General features: G+C 42.9%; 1 protein-coding gene and 1 pseudogene across 1 annotated transcript; one reads left to right on the plus strand and one right to left on the minus strand.

Annotated features, from left to right (window-relative positions):
• Positions 1-4654: 4654 nt before the first annotated feature.
• LOC147021295 (SCAN domain-containing protein 3 pseudogene) lies at positions 4655-6547 on the plus strand (annotated as a pseudogene).
• A 5891-nt stretch (positions 6548-12438) lies between these two features.
• LOC147021296 (5'-AMP-activated protein kinase catalytic subunit alpha-1-like) lies at positions 12439-19412 on the minus strand. The gene is made up of 4 exons (XM_085891120.1): positions 15691-19412; positions 13894-14016; positions 13672-13724; positions 12439-13300 (listed from the first exon to the last, which is right to left on the minus strand). The coding sequence occupies exons 1-3, from the start codon at positions 15808-15810 to the stop codon at positions 13674-13676; spliced, it is 294 nt and encodes a 97-aa protein (XP_085747246.1). The 5' UTR covers positions 15811-19412; the 3' UTR covers positions 12439-13300; positions 13672-13673.
• Between the last annotated feature and the right edge of the window lie 513 nt (positions 19413-19925).

Genomic DNA, 19925 nt, shown 5'->3' on the forward strand with positions numbered 1-19925 from the left:
CATGCTGAAAATTTTACGACATACTCGACGTATGGCTCACAAGTTCCGCATACGCTGGTACAAGTTCTCTGCATGCTCCGCGATCGTTGACACACGTCGGACACACGTTACTTGTAAGTTACTCATAAGTCGAAACACGTCGAGGTAATGTTTAGCATACCCGAAACTTAATTTTTAATCTATGAGTAACGTGCTTTGAACCTATGAGTAGCGTGCTTTGAACCTATGTGAAATGTATCGCAAACGCACATTGTCGTATGTCGACGAATTTGATTGACGTCTTCCGGAGGACCACAGAACTTACTCAATGTGTTTCTAACTTGCATCTACCGCATAATGGCGTATTGGCAGCGTTTAGGGGAATTCGTATATACAAATGGGCTTCACAAGAGGAACCCATCAGTGTTCCAGACTCCATGTAGAGTCAATGTCAATGTCAGTAGTATCAGTAGTAGAAGTAGGAGGTGAGCGTGTCAGTAGTAGTAGCAGTAGTAGTAGTAGTAGTAGTAGTAGTAGTAATAGTAGTAGTAGTAGTAGTAGTAGTAGTAGTAGTAGTAGTATGTCCATGTCAGAAGTCGTCGGTGAGCGTGATGGGGAGGGTGTGGGTGATGATGGATCCTCGTTGCGTCCACGAATAGGAGACAACTTTGCACCATTGTTCGATGTTCTTTTCGGTTAATTTTTTTTTTCTCATTCCCACGATGAACTATTTTTTTGTTTCAGTTTAAAAAGTATTCAAAACGACTTGGACAAATGCATAATGTACGAGTAATGAACACAGAAGGCTTCGATAACTTATACCAACGATTGATTAGCGTGTTTTAGGCGTCCACAACCTCTGCCCAATGATAGTCTAACGCAGGGGTTGGGAACGTTTTTGACTCAGAGAGCCATGAAAGCAAAATATTTGGAAATCTATTTCAGTGAGAGCTATATAATATATTTTAAGACTGAATTCAACTAAATGTGAGTATAATAAGCCTCTGAATTTATTCTTTTAAATTATATTGTAATAATTCTCACCATTAATGGGACTTCTGGTGTTGCATGGATTTGCTGATGGCTTTGTAGTCTGGTTGGTACTTGGTGAGGTTAAGCTTCATGCACGTTGAGGCTTTCATCCGTTAGACGTAATAGTAGGTTGGACTTGATGTTTTTAAGATGTGAGAATGACTGCTCACATGCATACGTAGATCCAAACAAGGTCAAGACAGCAATACTCACACGCTGCAGTGTGTGGTATGTGACAGGAAGCGCGTTCCAAGTTTTGATAATCAGCTGGTCTTCAGGTTGAAGTTTTTTCATTTCTTTCCACATGTGCTTGCTCGCCAACTCCGCTTTCTGTCGTGCGATTCTTTCCAAATCTTCAATCAGTGACTTGAACTTATTCACCCACATGTCTGAGGCCTTCAGGTCAGCCACTTCTGCTTCAAAATCTCTGACGGAGACACCAGGAATGTAACTCAGGTCGGCTGTGTTCAGTGAACACTCATTTGGATGGGTGATGAACTTAAAAAGACGAGTGTGCTCACGAAATTCTCCAAAGCGTGCTTTGAATAACTGTAGCAAACTGGATGTGAAGCCAGCTAACTGGTGGAGATCAAAGTTTTGAGTGGGCTCACTTGCTGTGCATGCATCTTTAAATTGTCTCAGTTTTTCAAAATGTAGTAAACGACCTGTTTCAAGATCCATGATAAAGAGCTCCAGCTTGTTTTCTAAAGCAAACACGGCTTGTTGAAGGGATAACACTGTATTTCCAATGCCTTGCATTTTCACGTTGAGCTGGTTCAGATGTTCAGTCATATCCACGAGATAGTAAAATTTGAGGAGCCACTCAGTTTCGGCAAGCTCAGGATGCTCAATCCCTTTCATTTCAAGGAAAGTCCGGATTTCGTTCAGGCAAGCCGCAAAACGGCTAAGCACCTTCCCTCTTGACAACCAATGCACATTGCTGTGCAAAAGCAGACCGTGATAGTTATTTCCAACTTCATCCAGCAGTGTTTTAAACTGGCGACCATTTAAGGCTCGGGCAACAATAAAATTGATCACACGAATGACCAGCGACATCACTTCGCCAAGCTGCCCATCACACATCTGAGCACAAAGTGCCTCCTGGTGTAGAATGCAATGGAAACTTAGGATGGGTCTATTTTCATGTTCACGGAGAAGCGCCACAAATCCTTTGTTTTTCCCACGATACACGGAGCACCATCAGTACACACTGAGATAAGTTTATCCATAGGTAGATTTTTTTTCTTGAGCGAACTCCATGAAAGACTTGAATAAATACTCACCTCTTGTGGACCCTTTTATTGGCAGAACAGCAAGACTTTCTTCGCACAGTGTATCACCAGCAGCATATCTTGCAATCACACTGAACTGCGACAAATGGCTTACGTCTGTTGACTCATCCAAAGCCACGGAAAAGAACGGCGCTGTATTTATGTCCTTCACTTGCGTTTCCTCCACTTGGTTTGCCATCATGATGGTACGATCATGAACAGCTCTTGCCGACAGAGGCATGTCTTGTATCCGTTTGATTATCTTGTCTTTGTTCGGAAGATCATCAAAAAGTTCATTGGCAACATCCAGCATGAACGTTTTAGCATACTCGCCATCTGTGAATGGTTTTCCGTTCCTCACTATTGCTAAAGATCCAGCAAAGCGAGCGGAATTATAGTCACCTTGCCGGGTCCATACGCGGAGTTGCTGCTTGCTGGCTTGCACCCTGCTCAGTAGCTCTTGGCACGCTTTCTTTCTGCTGTCTCCCGCAGGGTATTTTGATGCAAAGGTAGCATGGCGCGTGTCGAAGTGCCGCTTTATATTCGACAGTTTCATCGATGCAATTTTGTCATTGCAAATTAGACACACCACAGAACCTGCTCTCTCCACAAAGGGGAATTCTTCGGCCCATTCGTCCTGAAATGTACGATACTCCTCATCTTTTTTTCTTTTCGCCATCTTCTTCGTCGAAGGGTTAGCTTTGAGCAAGTGAGAGCGAGAGGGAGATGTTGACCCAACTGAGGCTTGGCAAATAGCGAGTCTGGCTGGCCTGCGCACGGGCTTATATATTCGAGAGGCGCGGCCGGCTGACTCTGGGATGCTGTCGCCTCAGCGGTGGCGCGTGATTGGTCGAGATGAATTCCGTGACGCGTCTCGGCGGCGGCACGTCATTGGAGGAACCGAAATCACTAGTCGCCTCGGCCGCATGACTGGACGAAACAAAAACCACTTCAGCCATTTCGGAGGCGTTTTTTCTTCTCTCCTTCTGCCAAGTTCAGCCCTGCACGTGAATGAAGCACGACACCATTCAAACTGTAGGTAAAGCTTCCGCGAGAAATATTGGGCTTTCAAAGTTTCAAGCTCCAATTTTATCTGCGAGCCAGATGCAATCATCAAAAGAGCCACACCTGGCTCGCGAGCCACACGTTCCCGACCCCTGGTCTAACGTATGCATAGCGTGGCAGCGTATCATCGACGATTACGTGAGATTTTCTATTCATAGGCTGCAACTTCACTTTTAATAAATGCCTGTCACTCGCCTATTGTTTTTGGACGCTGGTGCTCGGCAATTGAAATCGTTTCCATTGAACGAGTTAAATCGCTTCCACTGGACGATTGAAATGATTTAATAATAATGCTTGGTTATCTTGGACCCACTCTGGCTAGCAGCTCGTCGAACATCGCTGGGGGCATTCGCAGGAAGTTGATGAAGGATGCATGGTCCTCGTTCCGGAGTTCCACCATGAGCTGGTCATATATGCCGTAATGGCGTTGCCTCCCGATCCATGGTCTGACCCAGTTCCTTCTCCTCCGTTCACGTCTTCTTCTCCCAGCTCTATTGGCACGCAACTGGTGCAGTGTCAACTCGATGAGGTCATGTTGATGTTCGTGGACAGGTAGGTATTGTCGTCTCAGTCTTGCCGTATCCTCCATCTCTCGGAATTACATGGACATGTACTCACCACGAAGTCTAAAAAAAAGACGGGTTCCTCCTGTGAAGCCCCTTTTAATATACCAATTCCCCTAATCACTGCCAATACGCCATTATACGGTATCTGTAAGTTAGAAATGCGTTCATCAAGTTCTGTTGTCGTCCTGAAGACATCAAATACGTCTACGTCTTTTTCAAGTAATATGTTGCGAAGTGTGAACAACGTTCGTGTAGCGTGCTTACAAAACGTTACTCATAGATTAGAAATAAGTTTCGGGTACGCTAAACATTACCTCAACGTGTTTCGACTTATGAGTAACTTACTAGTAACGTGTGTCGACGTGTGTCAACGATTGCATAATGTGCCTACAACTTATGGCCAGCGTAGCACGGAACGTGTGAGTCATAAAATTTCAAGCATGCTAAAATTTGAGGACAACCCAAAAGTACAACGTGAAAAGCCAGTGTACTTCGACTTATGGCAGTGTTTTTCAGCGTGGTCTTAACGTATACAAAACGTACCCATAACGTATTCGACGTGTGCCAGCGTTTTAGACAAATTTTTCATAAATCGGCATACGCTGGCTAAATCGTCAAGGTGTGACAGCGGCTTAAGTTCAAATATTACAAATAAGCATTATTTCAGTCCATCATTCCAGGGTTATGGAATTTATATTAATTATTTTTATCTCTAATTTACAGGTGGTGAAGTGAAGCAGAATGGACATGTTTATCAAGCCGAGAAATCCGGTTGCTGACCACATAAGTAATTCTGAATCAGATGACGATGATGTAAATGAAGCTGAAGTATTGCTGGCAAAAATAATTCATACTAGCTTTACTCGGAAATATTACTCCTCATACATTCAATTTGGTTCTGTAGCCACGAATGATGGGGGAGTGCCAAAACCGCAGTGTGTTATTTGTGGAGATGTGTTGGCTAACGACTCAATGAAGCCGTCAAACCTCGAGACATTTAAATACAAAACATCAAGAAATGAGCTCAAAGTCAAAAGAGTTCTTTGAAAGAAAGCATGTTGATTTAAAAGGCCGTCAGAAACAGATTTTTGAAGTGTCACACATAAATACTTGTGCTTTGCGGGCTTCTTATAAAGTAGCACTTCGAGTAGCAAAGGCAAAAAAACCATACACAATCGGTGAGACGCTAGTGTTAGGCTGTTTTAAAGATGTCTGCATAGAAATGCTGGGTGAGGCGGCTGCAAAGAAAGTGGCTCAGGTGCAACTTTCAAATGACACTTTCGCTCGACAAATTCACGATCTGGCTCAGGATATGGAGGATCAACTCATAGGGCAGATTAATTTAGCAAAGTACTTTTCTTTGCAGCTTGATGAATGCACAGACATTGCCAATATGGCAATTGTGATGGTGTATGTGCACTTTGAACATGAGGGTGATTTGAAGGAAGAGTTTTTTTCTCTGCTTCACTACCAACAAAAACAACTAGTTCTGAAGTGTTCAAGACTGTGAGCGACTACATCGTTAACAAATGTGGGTTGGATATGAAGTTTTGCATAGGTGTATGTTCTGATGGCGCTGCCGCAATGATAGGACGGCATTCAGGAGTGGTTACCCAGATCAAGGCGCTTGCCCCTGAATACAAGTCAACGCACTGCTTCCTTCACCGAGAAAGTCTTGCAACAAAAAAAAATGTCAAGAGAACTAAACAGTGTACTCAGCGACGTTGTAAAAATTGTCAATCATGTAAAGGCAAATGCTCTAAATTTGAGACTATTCGCTGCATTATGTGATGATATGGGAGCTGATCATAAACAGCTCCTGTTGCATGCCGATGTACGTTGGTTATCAAGGGCAAAAGACCTGTCAAGAGTATTTGAACTACGAAACGAACTGGCCGAGTTTCTTCAGGACAAAAAAACAAAATGGTCACAATTGTTCCGAGATGTGAATTGGCTAGCCAAGCCAACTTATTTGGCTGATATCTTTGTCATCTTTTATGATCTCAACACCTCCATGCAGGGAAGGATGGCTTCGTGTTTTACAATGGCAGACAAGATCAACAGACAAAAAGGAAAGCTGGAAGCATGGAAGAGTCGAGTGTCAAGAGATTGTTATGACATGTTTCACCAATTGGCGGCAGTCATCGCTGATGCAGGAGAAGACCTTAATGTTACATCTCTACGAAATGTCATCAGAGAACACTTGACGAATTTGGCAGAAAGTTTTCAGCATTACTTTCCAGAAGAAGAAGATCCACGGAAAGGGGATGAATGGATCCGAAATCCATTTATGCCATTGAGAGATGACTTAGGTGTCACTATGGAGGATAAATTGTTGGAGCTGTCTGCTGATGAAGGATTGAAGAGGAGTTTCAAAACTACAACAGCACTTGCTTCTTTTTGGATAAAAGTGAAAGCAGATATCCTAAGCTTCCTGAAATTGCTCGGAAAACTCTTCTCCCATTTCCTTCAACCGACTTCAGCGAGACTGGCTTCTCAACTATGAGCATCATTAAGACAAAGTTAAGGAATAGTGTGGATATTCCTTCTCCATTGCACGTGACACTGTCCTCAATTGAATCATGATTGGATGAGCTGACAAAGAAGAAGCAGGCTCACCTTTCACATGAGTAAAAGTTAAGGATTCAACATGCCTATATCATCAATTTCAAATTTTAACATAACGACATTTTCAAAGTTGTCTTCAATGTAATGTTACCGATTTCCTTTCAATCTTTCTTTTAATGTCTTTATTCACTGGAGTTTACGATAACTAAAATATATTATTTTTTTCAACCGACCCGATTCATTATAATTTTTCATTTTATTACTTATGTACCGGTATACATATGTTGATAATATCTATGTTTGAAGGCTTTGCGAGTTTGATTTTTTTATATATTTTTTAATATTGTTATACTGTATTACTGGTTGACAAAATATATATCAAAAAATGTATCAACTTTTATTATATTCATTATATTTTAATATTTTCCTGTATAAATTAATATTACTACGGATGTTCAAACAATATTTTCTCGGATCACAAACAAATAATAATATGGCACAAATATGGTACCGGTCCCTGGCACATTGGAAAAAAAAAAACCTACCGTTCCGCCACATCAGATAGTTTGAGAAGCACTGCTGAAAGGGACCCAATGCCTTTTGGAGTTCTCCGAGAAGCATGATGTAGATTCCGGGTGTTTGGTGGAGCTGACTCTACTGCTCCACCGAGCAGTCGTGCTCGCCGCCGACACCTGGCCCCACAACAATACCACCCGTCGCTTTGCTGACGGGAATACGAAGAGATGGGGCAGAGAGACGGGGGTGGGGGGGAGGGGGAGAGAGGAACGGTGGAAGAGAGGGGGGCAGAGTGTGGAGAGGGGGACAGAGAGAGGGAAGGCAGAGGTGGCTGAGAGGAGTGGCTGGGACGAAAGAGAAAGAGAGAGAGAGACACGTGGGAGACAGCAAATAAGACCAAGAATTACCTTGCCGTGTTTAACCCCCCGGAGATCTTTGACTGGTCGGGGGTTAAACATGACCATCACCGCCGCGCCTCAACACAAATTGCCATTTCCTGTGTGTTTTGTATCTTACGGCAATGGCTCCGCTTCACACAGGGCGACAAAGGTTTCATCGGCTTGAACTGTGTCCTCAACCAGATAGGATGGACAACTGACAGAAGTACAACACAATGACTGAGATTGCAGGTACTGGAGAGCAGAATGCAGTCATTGTTGCTGTGTTTACTTCTTGTCTTGTTTTTTTCTGTTGAGTTATGGATGCTCTGGATGCAGCTTTCGCATGTCATTTTTTTGTCAAGTTCGCTTCGTGTACATTTCCTTGGTATGGTGGGAGCCGTCTTCCTGCAAAATAAAGGGGGGAGACCCGGGGGGAGGGAAAGCGAGGAAGGGGGGAGGAGAACGACGCCTCATCACACGTCGCAAAACACTCTGTGTGGTTGGGGAGGGGGGGGGGGAGGGAGAGAGAGAGAGGAGATATTTTCATATATGAAAAAAAAAAAACGTTTTTACAGCCATTTTTCCCTGCTGTGCAGGGGCTTGGCTTTTTGTGAGGCAATGTTTTATGGCCGGATGCCCTTCCTGACGCCAACCCTGGTCGCCTCTTACGACACACAGGGATATGGTTAACCTATTCTAACCGGGGCATATACCGGGACCAGTACACTGGCACTCATTTCGCCGACCTCGGAAGGATGACAGGCTGAGTCAACCCCCTGCTGTTAATTCAGCAGCCAACGGGGCTTGAACTCAGGACACTGGGATCCCAAGCCGCCACCCTAACCACTAAGCCAACACCAGGCTCAGATATTTTCATATATATACTGTATATATATATATATATATATATATATACTGTATAAATATATATATATATATATATATATATATATATATATATATATATATATATATATATATATATATATATATATATATATATATATAGCATCTATATACATATACAGGGGGCCGCAGGTATACAGTAGGTATACAGTGAGGATTATACCAGTCATATAATAGTGGTGCTCGGATTCATTTAATACAAGAATTCATTTAATTCATTAAAATCATTATTAGCATTTTTAATATTTTAATTTTCGTAATTTATTTATTTTTGATTTTGGTGGTCAGATGAGGCATGTTTAAGCTTAATGGTGCAATTAACAGACACAATTGTGTCTACTGGGCTGCGAATAACCCAAGAGTGACAGTTGAGAAGGAGGTAAATTTACCTTGAGTGACAGTTTGGGCAGCCATATCTCCATGAGGGATAATTGGACCCTTTTTCTTTGAGGGATCTGTCACTGCAAAAATTTACCTGGATATGCTGCAAACCTTCTTTTGGCCCAGGGTACAAGATCAGGACTGTTATTTCCAGCATGATGGAGCTCCACCTCATTATGGACGTTATGTTCGTCAGTGGCTTGATGAAAACTTTCCCAGAAAGTGGATCGGCCGCCGCGGTCCGATCGAGTGGCTGGCACGCTCCCCAGACCTTACACCTCCAGATTTCTTTATTTGGGGACTCATGAAAGACCTTGTTTATCGTGAAAAGCCTCATACCATTCAGGAATTGAAGGCTCAAATCACTGCAAAGTTTGAGGTAATTGATATCGAAGTCTGCAGAGGTGTGCGCCGCTCTGTGCCTGCTCGGCTGCAATTGTGTATCGTTTACGAGGGAGGGCACTTTGAAAATTGCAAGTAAAACAGCTTGGTACAGTTCCGTAATAATTTTTTCTTGAATAAATGGGTAGATAAGCATGTCATTCATTTATTTCTACCTTCTTGTACACTGTAATACAAATGGAAAACAAACAATCAACTGACAAAAATCGGGCGCTACTTCTGACTCACCCTGTGTATGTGTATATATATATATATATATATATATATATATATATATATATATATATATATATATATATATATATATATATATATATATATAATGTTCAGCAAGTACAATGTCAGTCAGTCGATTGTGCTGTCGATCTCATCGCCCAGCGCTGAACCCCCTCAATGGCAGGTATGTCCTTCTTAAGTTGTGGTGTCCAAAACTGCACACAATATTTTCGATGTGGCCTCAATAAATGCCTGTACAATGTTAAAACCACCTCTTTTGATGTATAGTGATCCCCTGCAAATACAACCAAAAACACCATTTGGTTTTCCTCGAGCTGCCTGGCAATGTGCTGTCGACCAACCTCCCATATCTTCTCTGACAAGGAAGTGTCACCATATTCAAGAATGTCAGTCTCAGTGAGATCAGCTGAATTTTGAAATGATTGAAAGTCTGCCAACTAATTTTGGATGAAGACAAGATCCAAGTCGTTGACTTAAGCCTGAGCAGGCATTTTCCCTTGTTTTCGAGCACGATCACAGGTTTTGCAAATAAGGAAATTCCTCTTCACACGAGTGTGCATAAACTTGGGTAGAAAGGCTTCCTGAGGTGCTTTGCTGCACTTACTGATGTTGAGTTGCTGTACCGTTTGTCAGTACATTCAACGATGACAGCATAAACCTATGTAGTCAGGACCTAGCTTGGAAGCAGCAATAAAAACCTCAGACACATGTGTTATTCTCGATAGGGTTCGCCACCATCTGCTTGAGCACCAGCGTCCAGAGCAGTCAGGCTTTACACCAAAGAGGTCAACGATTGACCGTACCCTTGCACTTCGTGTCCTCACCGAACGCAGACGAGAGTTTCGGCAGGGGCTGCTTGCAGCCTATGTTGATCTCTGTAAAGCGTTCGATTCAGTGAATCGGGATGTCCTCTGGAGGATTCTTGGTCTTCGTGGGGTGCCACCAAAACTGATCGATCTGATGTCTGAACTCTACTCTGGTACTGAGAGTGCTGTGAAGTGTGGTGGTACCATCTCTGACTTATTTCCAGTTGTTACTGGAGTTCTTCAGGGATGTGTACTTGCCCCCACACTTTTCAGCACTTGTATGGACTGGATTCTAGGGAGGATGTCGGAGAGATCAAGTTGCGGTGCGTCATTTGGGAATGTCAAGATCTCGGACCTTGACTTTGCAGATGATGCAGTCATCTTTGCGGAGACTTTAGACATCCTCTTGGGGGCCCTCGAGGTGCTGAATGAGGAGTCGGAGCCGTTGGGATTACGGGTTTCTTGGGTCAAAACTAAGATCCAGGCTTTCGGTGACATCTTGGATGCTGCTGTCCTGTCTGTGTCTGTTTGCGGTGAGGATGTTGAGGTCGTGGAGAGATTCACTTACCTTGGCAGTGATATTCATGTCTCTGCTGGCTGCGAGTCAGAGGTCAATAGACGTCTGGGTCGGGCCTGGGGAGTCATGGATTCACTGGATCATGGGGTGTGGCGCTGCTGGTACCTGTGTGGAAGGACGAAAGTCCGAGTCCTCAGGTCCTTGGTGCTTCCAGTCTTGCTCTATGGGTGCGAGACTTGGACTTTGACCAAGGATCTGAGACGGAGACTTAATTCCTTTGGTACCAGGTCTCTTCGGAGAATCCTTGGCTATCGCTGGTCGGATTTTGTGTCCAATGAGCGGTTGCTGAGAGAGACTCGGATGAGATTTGTTACCTGCATAGTCCGTGAGCGTCAGTTGTGGCTGTATGGACATGTGGCTCGTTTTCCTGACTCTGATCCTGCTCACCAGATTCTCTCATCGAGGGAGTCTCATGAGTGGAGGAGGCCAGTGGGTCGACCACGTGCCTCATGGTTGCAACAGGTTGACCATCATCTCAAGGAGATGGGGATGGGCCTGGCATCTGCCTGGGGGATGGCCAGACGGAGGCCCCTGGAGTACCGGCGGAAAGTGGACGCAGCGACGTGCTGTTCTGGCACATGCTCCCATACCTGACCTGACCTGACAAATTGTTACGAATCTGCCGCCCACCTCGTGTAAGAACGACCGTGTCTCACCAGTAGAGGTCGCGTCGCCCACCAAATGGACAATTCAGTCGCGACTTTCCGGAACAACGCCAAAAACCAGTCACAGGTGTGCTCCAAGCGCACACCACGGCCTAGTCAACACTCCACCCGCGCACGACAGGGTCAATCGCCGAATTATCGATATGCCTAAGTATTCGCGCGGGCAGACTACCGAGAGACTGTACCTCAACGAAAGCCTGCATTACACACGAACCACTTCAGCGGTTCGTTCCATTCTCGGATAGCCGAGCGGTGTATTATCGCCAGGCCTCGTTGGACCCGATTCTATTATCGGCTATTTAAAAGCCCGCTCAATTCCGAGAGCAATACGGCCATTCAATCGGGAAAGAGGACACAACGAACGGGTTAACATTTAAACACGCACATTTATTATTTACACACGTACACAGTAATGCAATGGAAAAGGTGAAACACGCATGCAGTTGATTTATGATGAATGTGGGACGGGGACAAAGCATGAACAAGGCAAAGGTATATATACATACATACATATTTTTTGTATATATATATATATATATATATATATATATATATATATATATATATATATATATATATATATATATATATATATATATATATATATATATATATATATATATATATATATATATATATATATATATATATAGCCTGGTGTGTTGGCGCAGTGGTTAGGGCAGCGGCTTGGGATCCAAAAGGTCCTGAGTTCAAGCCCCGTTGGGCCACTGAATTAATACACCAGGGGGTTGACTCAGCCTGTCATCCTTCTGAGGTCGGCGAAATGAGTACCAGAAAACTGGGCCGGTGTATACCCCGGTTAAAATAGGTGTAGCATATATCCCTGTGTCGTAAGAGGCGACCAGGGTTGCGTCAGGAAGGGCATCCGGCGTAAAACATGTGCCAAATCACTATGCGGATCATAAGGATGATCCGCTGTGGCGACCCCTAACGGGAGCAGCCGAAAGGAGAAGAAGAAGATATATATATATATATATATATATATATATATATATATATATATATATATATATATATATATATATATATATATATATATATACATACATTTGTGCATTTAATTTGTGTTCCTTGTTGATTTGTTTATTATTTTTCTCTAATATGTGGTTAAGTGCAGTTACAGTTATGTTTGGTGTCAGAGTGACCAAAAATGTGCCATGGGAATGCGCATCCTTCCATTGTCACACTTTTTTTTCTGACGGGAATATTTTTTCTGCTTTATGTTATGTTGCTGAATGTTGCAATTTCTGGGAATGCATCCATGATGTCAAAGGGAAACTTTCTGCAGTTTTATGAAATTAACAATTATGCAATTCATTTCAGAAAATATCAGATTTTAAAAAAAAAATCATTTTTGCAATTCAATGCCTTAAAATGGAGATACGTCCATTCTGAGTACAAGTCGAGTGTCTGCCTTCCAGGAGAAAAATTGACTTATACACCGAAAAAGAGAGAAAATAATCTCTTATATTTTTGTCATTGTACTCTTTACTTTAATCCTGCATCTCCATTGTAAACAGCTGAGTTTACAAAAAGTAAATTTTCAGTGACATTTACAAGGATTCATTCTCAGCTATAACTCGTGATTGAATCACAGCGAGCTGGTCATTTGGACGATCGGGAATGCCGATAGTCATACTGTCCTCACTCTGTCAGTTTGGGGCCATGGAAATCAAGACCTGTCTTCTCCCGTCCTTCTTTCTAATCTCCTCCCCCCTCCCCAGGTATCTGCAGAGTGCATGCGGTCCACCACAACTCTCTTCTGTTCAAAGTCTCAAAATGAAGAATCACTGCTCACCTCCACTTTTTTTTCCTCCTCTTTTTGCCGCCTGTGTAACCAACTTCTGCATTTTTTTCGATCTCATGATTCACTCTAAGTCTTCAAGACTGCTGTTCTCCACCATCTCAGACCATCCCAAATCCTTTTCCTGCTTGAGTGGGGCAGACATTCACAGGGACATAAATTTGACAAATCGCCACAAGAAGGAAAGGTTAAACACAGAAAAATTGGACAAAAACACAAATAACACAGGGACGAAAAGATAATGGAGAGACAAAACGGATATGGTCCGAAAACTTAGCTTTGATAAACTGTAAAGAGGCACTCCATGATCCAAGTGTAACGTACTCAGACCCGGAACCAGAAATTCATGTTTATTTTGTCCAATAGTTACCCAGCTGCCCGATTATCAGCTCATGTTCTCTATCACCTTGTACTCCCATGAGGCTCCATGTTACGGAGAAACTATATAAGAACAGTCAATATTAAAATAATAACTGCCAAAGGAGGGCTGCTAACCTTCAACATAACATTTGGCGATTTTCTTCAAACCATGGGTGGTTCACAATCTCCTGCAAAACAATGGATATGTTGGAATCAAATATAAACAAGATCAGGAAACTCCTCCACTTGTGAGCAATAGCATTTTCATCCACAATAACAGGAGGTCAGCAACCACAGGATGTGTGAACATTTTTGTTCATGGAAATAAAATAGTTGAAAACATAATCGATCCCTTACCTGCATCGTGAGTCGTTTCAGAGGATCCTTCTGAAGCATCCCAGTCAGAAGGGAAACCAATGCCTCACTCGCAAAGGGTGGTGGGCTGTACACTACGTTGAAGTCACTCTTGTCAGGTGACATCTGCAGAGAATCAAAACAAATGCATTTGTGACGGAATCCTCAACCATCTTCACAATTGAACACTAACATTAAAATGAATACAAGGGTACTCGGAAGAGCGCGTACCTCCGCCACACAATGCCTGATCCAGTGGAACATTTCAGGCCCAATTTTTTTTTGAAATATCATGCTATATATCGTTTTTAACCCCATCTCTCAATCACGATGAATCACTTTCAAAATGAAAAAAATATTCGTATCCGGATCCTGAGTGGTATCTTTACGAATATCGAACCTTCGTCCTTGTCACACACCCAATCTGTCCACCAAGTTTCGTCGGAATCCGTATCTAAACTTTTGAGATGTCATGCAATATATCCGTTTTTGCCCCATCTCTCAATGGCAAAGAATCACTTTTAAATTTCCAGTAGCCATGTCCGGATCTTCACCAAAATCGAATCAATTCGTCCTCGCCACAAACCTAACCTGTCCAACAAATTTAATCCGAATCCTTCCACAAGTTTTTTTAGATAACTTGCAAACAAACAAACAAACAGACAAACAGACAAACAAGGTGAAAACATAACCTCCTTCCACCTTCGATGGCGGAGGTCATTAACAAATTCCAAACAAGCACTCACTGATGCAATAACCATGACTTGAATGTAAACCAATAAAATACATGTGAATCATCGAATAAGTTACGGTGTAAAACACATGATATGAAATCATCAGATGGTGTAAAACACATGTCATGATATGAAAGTAAAAATTTCTAAGCTGAAAAACAAACGCTCTCAACTCAAAAGCCAAAGTTTGAGGCCAGAACAAAGAAAACCGGGAAAGGCCAGAATTCCAAAATAATTTCCCTAAATTTTCCAAGAATTCCCAGGAAACGATTTATCAGGAAGAAACACCAGCTTGTGCTGTATTTGTTTGAAAGCGTTTCTCAGCTCAAGCTCGAGAAAAAGAGGCTTGCACCATCTCGAATCTCATCACACACAGTGTATCAGCAGTGTGGTACGATCGCTGCTGGTGTGGAACTCGGGTCAAAATCGAAGATCATGAGAATGAAAATATTATCCTGAACTTTGTATTGACTGGAACTTTCAGTTAATTCTGTTTTCATCTCATTCGCACAAGGGCCTCGGTTGATGTTCCACAGCATGGTGAAGGGTAGTGGTGGACGCCCACAACTAGTTAAATAGATTGGTAAAAGCTCAAATCTTTAGCAAACAAAATGAAATGTCACCGAAATATTTTCCAAATTTTCAGTGCATTGTGATGAAACAACATAAAAGAAAAGAAAATCAGCAATAAACATTAATTATAAAGAAGAATACAAGTGAAGGATGAACTAATCATTTGTTTCATTCCACCATGTGGAAGAAAAGAGATCATGCCTCCAAACAGGAATATCGAGCGTAACGTCCACTTGTCAATAACAGATGTAAACATCAAAAGCATCGCCATGACCTGTACATCCATCCATGGCATGTGCTGAACAAGCCAACCAACAACATCCGAGCATCAAACCATCAGATATATTCCAACAAAACACCCTTCAACTCAATGCTCCCTCAACACAACCATCCTGAACCAAAGTCTCAACACTCAACACTCCCTTCAGCTTCAGCATCCCCTTCACACCACATTCATGATCATGACACCATTACAAACAATACTCATACTCACTTCAATGATATTACATCCATCAAATTCAAGTCCAATGAACAATGTCGTGTACAGGATACCATGCGCCCACACATCGGTTGGGGGACCTTCACAGCCATTCTTTGAGATTTCTGGCGCCATATAGCCAGGTGTGCCGAAGCGGCCCCGAACCTTTTCACCGTGAATGAAAGATTGAGAAAAGCCAAAGTCGATGACCTTCACAATCCCCTTGCTGTAAAGCACATTTCCAGGCTGGAGAATAAACAGAAATCAATATGTTAATAAAACATCAAAGCATTTATGATAAAGAAAAAATTTGTGTGATTTCACAAAAAATTAAAATGTGTGAAAAGAAAGATACAAATTTGAATGTGAAAGGCAGGCAGGAAAAAAAAAAATTCCACAAAGAGAAAAAAATTTTGAAATAAATAAATATAAATAAAAGTCCAGCAACAATGTCAGGAGTTTAGGAGTTGATACAATATGGAGGAGGAAATGAACGAAGAGGGTTCTGTGTGGATTGAGACTCAGGTTGGAAGAGTAGTTACCCCACTCACACGAAGTGAAAAGCAGGGTTAAGCAATTGCTTCATGTCCGTCCATCTTATCCGTTTATCATCATTAGGCCAAAAAAAAAAAATGTTGCATTGGCGTAACGGGTCACTGAAAAATAGGGTAGGTCGGTCGGGATCTTTTTTTTTTTTTTTTTTCCTAATAAATCCCTCCCAAAATCTCCCCCGGCTCGAGTACCACCCTTTTTGTCGGCGGGTTCTGTCCGAAACACTTCCGGGTTTTTGTGATCGCGATCGCAATCAACAAGATACTTGAAAACGATAGCAAAACAACAAAAATAGCAATAAAATAGGGTCGGCAAAATTTTTCGATTGCAAAAAAAAACAAAAAACGTAGGGTCGGCGGAATTTTTAGGGTCGGACGGGTTACGCCAATGCAACATTTTTTTTTTTTGGCCTTAGTTTATGATCGAGGAACAGCCGATGTAAATCAAGTGCTATATTTTGAACATGAATCGGAACATGAATATGAATACAAGTCAGTCTGCAGTTTTGCAGTATTTTGGCTCTTAATTCGTCCCAAGTCACACATGAACAGAGAGGAGTGAGATAATATTCTTGACAAGCAGCTGACACTTGCGGTAGTGTAATCCACACTGGGTACCAACGAATCCCGTCTTTGCGCCACCCGAATTCTGCTGGCGACGGAAGTAATGGCATGGTCTCGCTGCATGTCCATATTGCAGTCTGATAGACTGCCCGCTTCAGATGCTGATCCGAGGCATCCTGGAATATGTAGTCAAGGTTTTGGATGAGAACATGTGCTTCAACCAAAATTCAGGGTTGGGTAAACAGCATTTTAATTGAGGATTCGTTTCCGGTTCTACAGTAAACCTCTAAAACCCTGAAAAATATTGGAGCTCACCTGTGTGGGCGGAATTCGATCCAACGAGGATTTATCGTGATGACAGAAGAGATCTTTTCTGCAGGTGTTGACTGACGATAAGGTACTGGATCGATCGTACAGCTTGACTATGTATTGCTCAATAAGATTGAAAGGAGCTTCCTTTGTTAGAAGATTGCAGAACAGGTGATCGGAGATGAACATGAACGCATCATTCACTTCCTCAAAGTCCATCCATACCTTGTACACAGTCTTCTTACCAATGCCCATAAAGGCAGACGTGGTGTCACACCCAGTCAAGCTGTGGAATATTGGTAGACACCGGGACGCACGATATCCAAGTTTCGAACAAATGTTGTTGACTTTGTAGTACGTGAAGTTCTTTCCCATTCTGAAGGTGACCCATAGAACCCAGATCCGGACAGCGACTCAGAAGCTTGTGAAAGTCTTTTAATGAAGCATTTTTGAACAGGAGGCCTTTTCTGACTTCATTTGGCACAGGGTTAAAATCTACATTCGCAAAGTTTACAAGTCAATGAAGCATCAATGAGAAATTTTACAAAAGTAAAACGGTAGCAACTTGATTTCGAACAGACGGACAGGAGGTAGGCCCACGTAATTTTCATGGCATGAAATTGGTTAGAAACCCAGACAAAATTTGCGCGATAAGGAAGGAGAAACAAACGCTATTCTCAGAAAATACTTCATGAGGAGTGTTCTCCGCAACAGGCCTAAAATTCACGGCCTTGGGTGTGGGGAGACCGACTGATGATGGATGGCACGGTGGGCTGCAGCAGTCGGTGATAAAAGCAACGCAATACCTGTCAGGATGCAAGGAGTGACCAGATTATTCCAAATCCATCAAAATGAATGTTTATTAATAAGCGAAATCTGATAAATGTCACGATACGGTCACGTTAGTCGCCAATTCTGAGCAAAAAAGATCGAGAAAACTTCGAATTTCCAACTTAGCCATGTGTAAGCCGCCATTTTGTTGCAAGTTGTCCCATCCTCCAGCGGGAAAAAGGAGCACGATTTGGATTTTTCTTTTGCTTTCAAAAACCACAAAAAACATCTCTTGCCCGGGCTCGCCTTCGAAATTTGTATTTCATCGTCTGAAGAAGCCGTATGCCAAGTTTGACACTTTTGTCATAAAAATAAATGTTTTCATGTCAAGCGACAACACTGAAGGTTTCGGTCATGTTCTTGCCCCGTTTTGCGAAAGACAGCAACATCATCTGCAATGCTGATGATACCTGGGCATTGCTCGAGAATTTGGTATATCTTGACCTGCAAGACGTCCTGGGACATCACAAGTCCAAATGGCATTCACTGGAAGCAGTAACCACCACATGGCGAATTGAAGGTCACGAGTAGCTGGGAGGGATGATAAAGCTTGATGAACCAGGATCCAATTTTGGCGTCCATCTTGGAGAAAACCATTGAGCCTGCAAAGTTATGAGTCAGCTCTTCGAGCGTGGGAATATGGTAGTGGTACGTCTTGGTGGCATGATTCAAGGCTTTTGGGTCCAAACATAGTCTAAGTTCGCCATTTGTTTTCTACATGCAGATGAGACTGCTGACCCAGTTTGTAGTATGTTGCCGAGTCTCAGCATTCTGTCCAGTTCTGATTTTACTTCGTCTGTCATCTGGATGGAGCATCGACATGGTGCATGTATTACAGGGGGCACCCTGGGGTCTACTACATCGTGATACTGGCCTTTAAAATAGCTGATATTATTAAATTAGTCTGGATAAGTGGCCAACAGGTTGTCCAATCTGTTGATTGGCTTGTCAGTTGCACAGTTTTCCTTCAGCAAGCAGTGGAGGGTGACTGGTTGAAGGTCCCTACAGGCGGACAGGCCAAGGATTGCAGGGCCAGCAGCGTTGACAATTAAAAACTCAGCATCAACCCACTGGGTATTCCATTTCTTGCAGGGGGCCATCAGGGTGCCGAATTTCCAAACTGTTGTAGGCTGTTAATATTGTCTGGGCTTTCTCTTGAACATAGCCAGGCAGCGGCAGCCCAGATGAGTTGATGTTTTGGGGATACATTGGCCTGTATATCCGAGGGGGGCAAGGTATTGCTCTCTGCCCCAGTGTTGACCTTGACCCTCAGGGAGTGAATACTGGCTCAGCCAGATTGTGAAATTGCCAAGTTAGTGAAAATCTCTCACTGGAAAATGATGGTCTGGCTGTAGATTTTAATGGTGGTGAAACTCAACATGTTGCAGTCCTTGTTGAGTTCTTCATCTCTCCCCAGGGTGTGGATGGGCTTTCACTTGAAGGATTTTTGCCCTTTGGTCCCAAGGCAGGTAGTCTGCTGGCCTTTTTCTTGCCTCAATCTCGAAATACAAACATCCTTCCAGTGGTGTTGCTTTCCACATGCCTCACATGTCGAGCCCCATGCTCGGCATCAGTGCCGGGGTTGGGGTGGATGTTGTCTTCGACAGAAGCGGCACTCTTTTGGGTGGTACCCAATGGTGTGGACAAAATTGGTTGCCTGTTGGGACTGGGTGAACTTCTGCATGTGAGTGACAGAGGCCTCATGTGCCTGACATATTTCCAGGACTTTGTCCAATGTGAGAGTTTCATTCTTCACAAGGAGCTCTTTCTGCAGCTCCTGATACTATGTCCCCGCCATAAGCTGTTCTATTATGCACTCATCCGCCTCAGGGGTCTAGAACTTGCATTTGCTCGCTTGCTGGTGGCATCTTGAGGTGAAATTGTCCATCGCTTCATCATCGTCCTGCTTGAATCGATGTCGGCAGAAACGAGTCACACGGTAATTGGCCTGGGGTTTCAGTTCAGCTTTAAAGCGCTACCAAATCACCGCTGGCA

This window comes from Eptatretus burgeri, chromosome 8 (assembly GCF_056783735.1).
Source record: "Eptatretus burgeri isolate ZD-2024b chromosome 8, Ebu_testis_v1, whole genome shotgun sequence".
NCBI lineage: Eukaryota > Metazoa > Chordata > Myxini > Myxiniformes > Myxinidae > Eptatretus > Eptatretus burgeri.